General features: G+C 38.4%; 1 protein-coding gene across 2 annotated transcripts in view; it reads left to right on the top strand.

Moving 5' to 3' along the window:
• The first annotated feature begins 1,285 nt into the window (after positions 1-1,285).
• LOC127423410 (far upstream element-binding protein 3-like) overlaps positions 1,286-10,092 on the top strand; it is a 48,871-nt gene continuing 40,064 nt past the window's right edge. For both annotated transcript variants that reach the window (XM_051667683.1, XM_051667673.1), the window contains exon 1: positions 1,286-1,450. In XM_051667683.1, coding sequence (XP_051523643.1) covers positions 1,352-1,450 — 99 coding nt within the window. In that variant the 5' untranslated portion in view covers positions 1,286-1,351. The remainder of the gene's footprint in view (positions 1,451-10,092) is intronic.

The raw sequence follows: 10,092 nt of genomic DNA, 5'->3' as shown, positions 1-10,092 counted from the left end.
AATATAATATAATATAATATAATATAATATAATATAATGTAAAATAATGTAAAATAATATAATGTAATGTAATATAATATAATATAATATAATATAATATAATATAATGTAATGTAATGTAATATAATATAATATAATATAATATAATATAATATAATATAATGTAATGTAATATAATATAATATAATATAATATAATGTAATGTAATATAATATAATATAATATAATATAATATAATGTAATATAAAATAATATTATATAAAATAATATAATGTAATATAATATAATATAATATTATATAATTGAATATAATATAATATATATAATAGAATAGAAAGTAATATAATATAATATAATATAATATAATATAATGTAATGTAATATAAAATAATATTATATAAAATAATATAATGTAATATAATATAATATAATATTATATAATTGAATATAATATAATATATATAATAGAATAGAAAGTAATATAATATAATATAATATAATATATAATTTTCATTATATTAAGTGAAATTATACCATTTAACAAATTAATAAATATAAAGTAAATGATAAAAACATTATATGTACTAATGTACTAATGAATTAATGTAATAATGCATATGACAAAGAAACAACATATTACACTATGTAATGAGAAAGTTAAGTACAAATAATAATGTCAAGACATAATGTTGATGTGAAATATAAAGATGTTTTTAAATAAACTATAAACTAAACATATTTGGACCTTAAAAAGGGCCAGAATATAAAGATACCTCAGAAAATGAATTTATTACTATTTTCCAAAACATTAGGGCCCAAATAATACATATACATGTTTTTCTTTAATATATATATATATAATTTTATACTAAACATTAAAAATAGCATTTGCCTTGAGGTCAGCTGCCTTGTACAAAAAGTACTGTTTTGTTACTTTTAGAAATGAATGTTAAAATCATTATAATATATATCTTTAGTAATAATGTATGGGTTACTTTTAGAGACAAGCAAACCAGGCAAATTACATAATTAGCTAAATATGTTTGATATTAATATAAAAATACCCCCTAATGAGCTAATTAAACCACGTCACGTCAATCTAGTTATAAATGCCCAAATTAATGTTTCTACAATAAGATCTATAGTAATAAATGACAGTTTACTGATAGAGTCAATGTATTGCACACTTTATAATCAGCAGCACACACTCTCAGAAGTGCAGAAGCACGTGTGTGAAGTCTCGCAGAGTCTCGTGCGTCTCGCGGTGTTTGCGCGTGTGTTTCCTGTTCCGGGGTAGTTTGTGTGTGCTGTGTGCGTTTATGTGTGTGTGTGCGTGTAAGTGTGTGTGGTGATGATGATGATGGCGGAGCTGGTGCAGGGACAGGCCTCGATGGCTCAGCCCGGGATGAAGGCGGACGGATTCACAGACCCGTTCCACCGCGCACGACAGGTAAACAACGCGAGTGTGGACATCAGTGAATGTGTGTGTTACGAGTGTATATTGTTAATGAGTGTGTGTTCGAAGTGTGTGTGTGTGTAGCCTGTTAGCTGCTACTGCTGCAAGAGCTTTAAAAACTCCAGCACACACACACGCGCACACACAGATTAAGGCCACAACACAACAACCACAAAAACACATTTTACACTCGCTTTAATCACACAAAACACCGCTGACAACTGCGAACAACAACTTTACTCGCGTATTTCCTCCAGAAATTACAAAAACACCGGCGACAAACTGCTGCAACCTGTTGTTGTTAAACACAAACCCTCAAAACTTTAAACTCGCGCACACAGATACACAACACGCGTTTGCGCAAATGTTTGTGCGTCGTGTCTGATTTTTCGCAAACATTTGCGCACAGATTAAAAGTGCGCAGTGTGAAGTTTGTTGTACACTGACAGTTGTGTTAAACTTACACACACGTACTTACACACACGTACTTAACACACACACACACACACACACACACGCGTACTTACACTCACACATACTCACATACACTCACACACATACTCGCATACACTTACACACACACACACACACACACTCACACATACTCGCATACACACACACACATACTCGCATACACACTTGCATACTCACACACATACTCGCATACACTTACACTCGCATACACTCACACACACGTACTTACACACACACGTACTTACACTCACACACATACTCGCATACACTTACACACACTCACACACATACTCGCATACACACACACACATACTCGCATACACACTTGCATACTCACACATACTCGCATACACTTACACTCGCATACACTCACACACGTACTTACACACACACGTACTTACACTCACACACATACTCGCATACACTCACACACACACACTCACACACATACTCGCATACACACACACACATACTCGCATACACACACACACATACTCACACACGTACTCGCATACACTTACACTCGCATACACTTTCACACACACGTACTTACACTCACACACACTTACACACACACACACACATACTCGCATACACTTACACACACACAGTCGCACACGTACTCGCGCACTCGCACACGTACTCGCGCACTCGCACACGTACTCGCGCACTCGCACACGTACTCGCGCACTCGCACACGTACTCGCATACACACACACACTCACACACGTACTCGCATACACACACACACATTTATACTTGCGCACTCACAGTCACACGTACTCGCACACACACAGTCACACGTACTCGCGCACTCACACACGTACTCGCGCACTCACACACGTACTCGCGCACTCACACACGTACTCGCATACACACACACACACACATTTATACTTGCACACACACTCACACACACACACACACTCTCACACTTACGCACTTGTGTAGTGAAGGCAAGAGAGTGATCTGATCATGTGCTTGAATCAGTTTTGGGAGTGAAGAACTTAAACTGTCAGAGTGTGTGTGTGTGCAAGTGTGAGATCAGGGAAAAATATTGTTGTTTTTTTCAGCTCTTCACACAGCAGAATCATGCCAGTGTGGCCTTGTGCTTCTGTTGATAAGCACTTCGATTACCAGTACTTTTAGTAGTTCCTTATTAGTATTTTTAGTAATATTCTCTATAATTTACAAAAACATAACTCAATCAGTATATCTGTTGAGATGAGTACTTTCAGCAGTTAGAATCTTTATTTTAACATTGCATGTAGTAGAGGTAGACCGATATATCGGTTTTACCGATTAATCAGTGCCGATAGTTTCTTTTTGAAACTATCGGTTATCGGCCAAAATCTATACCGATAGTTGCCAATAGTTTATTATTATTATTCCTCCATGTTCCTCAATCTTTCATCATTGAAAGTATTCATCCATATTTTTATCCTCTTCAATGCATATTTAATTTAATTAGATGAGTATCTAAACTGAAACGAGGACATGCATCGAAAAATTTGATTAAATGGAAACGTGCCCCGTCAGCACATATTGTGTCTCCAACTTCATATCTTGTGAATAATAAACCTTATTCGTCATTGAACCACATCTGGTGAAGTATCTGTGTACAGAAACTACAGGTCGATAGTGGATTTTGCCGATACGGTAACTAACATGGTGGAAAGGCCGATAACCAATTAATTAACAGTTTATAAAATTGATTTATGAAAAAAAATTAAACTGATTAAATTTGAGTCTTTCATTTTTGTTATGGGCACAGTCATAGAGGCTACGAGAGTCCAAAATAAATAAAATCCCACATTAAGTTTGTTTGGTGCATATTGTGGGGCTTTTAACTATGAACAAAACCAATAAAATTGAAATGGAGACTTGGCTCCGTTACAGTGCACTATATTTAAGAAATTAAGAATTAAGCTTTAGTCAAATTTAAAAACTATCGGACGATTGATCAGTTATCGGCCATTTCAACCACGTTAGTTACCGTTATCGGCTAAATCCACCATCGTCATCCTCTAGTTTGTTTGTATATTTCACCAGATGAGGTTTAATTAGGGAATAAAGTTCATTATTATTCACAAGATGTGAAGTTGGAGACGTGCTGATAGGGCATGTTTCCATATAGTCGCATTTTTCTTTGCATGCCCTAATCGGTAAAACCGATATATCGGTCTGCCTCTAAAATGTAGTGCATCTTTAAATAGTTTAACCACTTTTAGTAGTTAATCTTCATTTTAGGTAACTTAATTGCAAATATGCAATCGTTGAATATCATTCTAGTGCAAGCTGAAGTTTAACAAATATACAATAATGCTGCATCAGTGATCCCAGGAATAAAATGTTATTTATGTAAGCTCCAAAGAAATTGGTGACTAAATAAAATTTAAAGGGATTAAAACTTTTTAATCTGACTCATGTTGTTCCAAACCTGTATACATTTTTTCTTTCTTTCTGTAGAACACAATAGGAGAAATGCAAAATGTAAAACAGCGAGACATGACGCAATCGTCAAAGAAGTCCGTCCAGCGCATATTTACATAGAAAATTACACGTTTGGAGTGAACGGCCCCCAGAGGTGGAAATCTTTGGCGGTTGTGTCTTGACTATGCCTTGGCTTGCTCTTATGAGTGTCTCGCTGCATAAGCATTACGTAGGTACATGCATACAGTGCTGTGAAAAAGTATTTGCCCCAATCCTGATTTATTCTGTTTTTGTGTTTTTCATAATAAATTGTTTTAGATCTTCAAATGAAATACAAAATAAAACAAAGGCAACCTGATTAAACACAAAATACAGTTTTAATATATATATTTATTTATTGAAGCAAAAAGGTTATCCAACTCCTATCACCCATGTGAAAAACTAACTGCCCCCTTAAACTTAATAGCTGGTTGTGTCACCTTTAGCAGCAACAACTGCAACCAAACGCTTCCGATAACTGGAGATCAGTCTTTCACAACACTGTGGGGGAATTTTGTCCCACTCCTTTCCAGAACTGCTTTAGTTCAGACACATTGGAGGGTTTTCGAGCATGAACTGCCTGTTTAAGGTCCTGCCACAGCATCTCAATCGGGTTCAAGTCAGGACTTTGACTAGGCCACTCCAGAACTTTAATTTAGCTTCTTTTGAGCCATTCAGAGGTGGACTTACTCTTATGCTTTGGATCATTGTCTTACTGCATAATCTAGTTGTGTTTGAGCTTCATCTCACGGACTGATGACCGGACGTTCTCCTTTAGGATTTTCTGGTAGAGAGCAGAATTCATGTTTCCCTCAATTATTGCAAGTCGCCACCCCTGGAGTTCGCTAGTTCGAATCCCAGGGCGTGCTGAGTGACTCCAGCCAGGTCTCCTAAGCAACCAGATTGGCCCGTTTGCTAGGGAGGGTAGAGTCACATGGGGTAACCTCCTCGTGGTCGCTATAATGTGGTTTGTTCTCGGTGGGGCGCATGGTGAATTGAGCGCGGTTGCCACAGTGGACGGCGTGAAGCTTCCACGCACTATGTCTCCGTGGCAACGCGCTCAACAAGCCACGTGATAAGATGCGCGGGTTGACTGTCTCAGACGTGGAGGCAACTGGGATTCGTCCCCCGCCACCCGGACTGAGGCGAATCACTATGCCACCACGAGGACTTAGAGCGCATTGGGAATTGGGCATTCCAAATTGGGAGAAAAAGGGGAAAAATCCCCCCCCCCAAAAAAGAAATTATTGCAAGTCGCCCTTAAGCGGCAAAGCATCCCCACATCATCACACTACCACCACCATGCTTGACCGTAGGTATGATGTTCTTTTTGTGGAATTCTGTGTTTGATTTACTCCAGATGTAACAGGACCCCTGTCTCCCAAACAGTTCCACTTTCGACTCATTAGTCCACAGAACATTCTCCCAACAGGTTTGAGGATCATCAAGGTGTGTTCAGACAAAATTCAGACGAGCCTTAATGTTCTTCTGGGTTAGCAGTGGTTTCCACCTCGCTACTCTTCCATGGATGCCATTTTTGGCCAGTGTCTTTCTGATAGTGGAGTCATGAACAGTGACCTTTATTGATGTGAGAGAGGTCTGCAGTTCCTTGATACTGTCCTTGGCTTTTTCATGACTTCTTGGAAGAGTCGTCGCTGTGCTTTTGGAGGAATTTTGGAAGGTCGGTCACTTCTGGGAAGGTTCACTACTGTGCCAAGTGTTCTCCATTTGGAGATAATGGCTCTCACTGTGGTTCTTTGGAGTCCCAGAGCCTTTGAAATAGCTTTGTAACTCTTCCCAGACTGATGTATTTCAATCACCTTTTTTTCTCATCATTTCTGGAACTTCTTTGGACCTTGGCATAATGTGCTACTGGGTGAGATCTTTTAGCCAACTTCATGCTGTTGGACAAGTTCTCTTTAGGTGTTGATTTGATTGAACAGGGCTGGCAGTAATCAGGCCTGGGTGTATCTAGTCCAGCTGAACCCCATTATTAATGCAGTTTCTTTTTTTTTCTTTTCTTTTTGGGGGGGGGGGGTTCCCCTTTTTCTCCCAATTTGGAATGCCCAATGCGCACTAAGTCCTTGTGGTCGCGTAGTGATTCGCCTCAGTCCGGATGGCGGAGGACGAATCTCAGTTGCCTCCGTGTCTGAGACCGTCAATCTGCGTATCTTATCACGTGGCTTGAGTGCGTTGCCACGGAGACACAGTAGGTGTGGTGGCCTCACGCCATCCACCGCGGCAACCACACTCAACTCGCCATGTGCCCCACCGAGAATGAACCACATTATAGTGACCACGAGGAGGTTATCCCATGTGACTCTACCCTCCCTAGCAACTGGGTCAATTTGGTTGCTTAGGAGACTTGGCTGGAGTCACTCAGCGAATTCCAGGGGTGGTAGCCAGCATATTTGACCACTGAGCTACCCAGGCCCCATTAATGTAGTTTCATAGATTTGGGGATTTAGTAACTAAGGGGGGCAAATAATTTTCACACAGGCCCAATTGGTATTGGATAACTTTTTTTGCTTCAATAAATAACATTATCATTTATAAACTTTTGTTTTCTCAGATTGCCTTTGTTTTAGTATGAGATTTTCACAGCACTGTCCATGTATTTAATAGAAAACACTGTGGTAGCGCCTGTTAGAGCCGTAATTTGAATAACTAAATAAAAAAAATCATAAATGTTTAAAAAAAAATCTTCAGAATTATTTTAGAATTTAGAAACGTTTCATTTGTAAAGGTGTTGGATATAGAAGATGTTTAGATAAATGTAAAATACTTTATTTTGTGTGTATTTGCTAGAACACCCCCCTTTTTATGCTGTATTGGTTTGCTCCGTTTCCATTGAGTGGTTATTATGAACAAGGCGTCTTTGAGCTAGAAAGAAAAACAGTTTTTGCCTGGAGTTTAATAGATATTAATACGTTTATATCTGTTTTGTTGTTTTGCATTTTTGAATATAAGTTTCAGTAAACAGGTTAAAAGTTGATCGAAGACCCACGTAAATATTTTGCCCAAATGAAGAAACAGTATTACTATTACACCGCCAGTATTATGAAGCTTGAGTTTGTGGTAGTATTATGGCACCAGTATAGGCTACTGTGCAACACAAAGTTAACATCAAAAGAAGGTTTTAAGCATTTTTACTTTTTAAAAAAAAAAATTTATTTAATATTTGAGCAAATGAGCTAGCTAAATCTTTTGACTTTATAATTTTACGCACTTTTTTTAACAGCCAGATGTTATTTGCAATAAATAAAAAAATCGCTGTAACACTGTTGCGCCCACTTCTAGATGGGCGTGGTCACATTTACATAGCAAAATTCTGTGGGCAAAGGTGGCGTGGCAGATGTTGAGTGCGTGTGAAACCAGCAAAAAAAAACAAATCGCCAAGCAGCATCTTTTTAATGCTGCGCTCTATACTCTTGGAGAGTGACGTTAAAAAAAAAAAACTTGCATCTAAAAAAATATCCTTGTCCATTGTGAATATTATGAAGCACCGCCCACACTGAGGTCACTGCTAAACCAAGCATCTTCAATTTGGTAAACATGACCAAGCCTTAAAGGGGTCATGACATGAAGAATCAAATGTTCCTTGATCTTTTGAACATATAAGAGGTCATTGTGCTATAAAAACATACTGTTAGTTTCAGAACTCAAAACTTTCTTCTCATTATAAAAAGAGCATTTGTTGAATCCAAGCTGCCAAAATGACTCGTTCTTGACTTCCTCCATATTGTGATGTCACACTGTGGTAGACATTTGCATCCGACTGCCTCCACAACAACACATCAACGTCTACTTTACCTTATTGCTTCCGTAGCCCCGCCCAGTAACGTTCAGCAGTGTGATAGCAAAGAGAGAGAGCAGGTCAGTCAAGAGCAGAGAGCCAATCGTAGTGGGCATGCACTGTCAAGTCTTAAAGGAGAAGCAGCACCAAAACAGAGTGTTTATGACGAGAGTCAAAGGTGGAGGAAAACGATCATGTTTTACAAATATTACTGTTTTTGTGCAAAAAACTTTACTAATATAAGTGAACCTCAAGGAACATATTAAAATAATAAAAAAGGCGTGTCATGACCCCTTTAAAAAGAAACTTGCGCTAAAATGAAATCCTTGTCCATTGTGAATATTCAGTGTAGCTGTGGACGAAGCACCGCCCACACAGAGGTCTCTGCCAAACCAAGCAGCTTCCTACTGGTCAACGTGGTGAATTCACCAAAGGTCAGCGAACTTTAATTCCACGCGAATTAAGCGAGGGGACATTTTTCTCCTACAAATGTCCCATCGCGCAAATTCCACGATCGAGCAGAGTTGACTGTGTTTTGCACGTTGAATTTTGCCGTGTTGAGGTAAACATTGACCTAACCTTAAAGCTCTAGGTATACTTCCAATTTGACGCAAACGATCTGCGTCTGCGTACAGTCGAATGCGAGCCTGCCAAAGTATACTCCACATAACTGTGCATGCATACACAGGCGGTTGGCGCATGTGCTCAACGACTGCAATGAGACACTGGACTTTCACTTCAGGAGTTTAGAGGCATAAAGATGTTTTCATATATTCCTTCAGACACAAGTTGGATAAATGCAGGTATCTCCAGACCTCCTCACACATGCTCTTGTATTGCACATCCACTGTTGTTGTTTTTACCTTCATCTCCTGATGAAGGGTGGCGAGTACATCTAGCGCTTCTTCGTGACAGCTCTGGCTCAGATGTGAGCGGTGCCACCTTGTGAACCCACTAGTTAGTGCAAATAACTCCCGACATATACTTTGGGCTTAAAAATCAAATAATTCGAATTTTGTTAATATTTCAGGGAAAAATTAGAATTTATTTTCTCAGCCCTGTTGATAGCCCAGTGTCACAATGCTAAATATCTTAATGGTCCTAAATGTAGGCTTCATTTTCTTTAAGCAAAATATAATTTTATTTTTTCGTATTGATTTGCAGTTAAATATGAACTTTTTCTTGAGTGGTTTAATGAGAATCACCCTGCTATTAATAAATTAAACTTTTTTTTTTTTTTTTTTTTTTTTAAACTAATGGAGCAGACTTGGTTTAAAACTACAAACTACTTTTTAAATGTTCCATTTTTCCAGAGTTGTACAGAGCACATGTACGTCTGTATGTGGCATGGCCTCCATTTCGCAACGTGGAGCACATGGCCTTGTACACACAGTGCAGACACCTGTGGCCAGCTTTAACTTTTCCTCTGCTGTCTTACTGCTCAGCTGTCTGTCCACCCTCATGTTTGAAAGCGGCCCGGACGCCCTGTGCATTTAGCTTTTATCAACTCTACTGGGGAAAAAAATAGATCTGGGCTCCATTCCAGAATCACAGGGCCGTTTTATAGCGTTTGTGGAAAACACGCCTTCTCTGCTGGTTTATGTTAGCGTACTTCAAGACGTGATTTCTTAGTGTGTCACAATGCACTTATCTATAGCATGCTCTGCATCATTCTGCAACAGAAGTTAGTGCTTATTTGGTGTTTGCTTTCTAATGACGTGCTTGTGAACATGTTGCGTAATCATTGCAAGAGGCCAAGTTGGATTGAAGATCACCAAGTTTACCCATGGGGAAAGTTATTACTATTAAAGTTATTACTTATTACATGCTATTGCATGGTAGATTTGTGATGTTTCAGCTTAAATAGTCACTGAAACAATAGAAATAGGTCACG

This window comes from Myxocyprinus asiaticus, chromosome 3, assembly GCF_019703515.2.
Source record: "Myxocyprinus asiaticus isolate MX2 ecotype Aquarium Trade chromosome 3, UBuf_Myxa_2, whole genome shotgun sequence".
In the NCBI taxonomy this organism is placed as follows: Eukaryota; Metazoa; Chordata; class Actinopteri; order Cypriniformes; family Catostomidae; genus Myxocyprinus; species Myxocyprinus asiaticus.
Note: the sequence above shows the minus strand (reverse complement) of the source record. Positions and strands in the feature narration are given on the sequence as shown.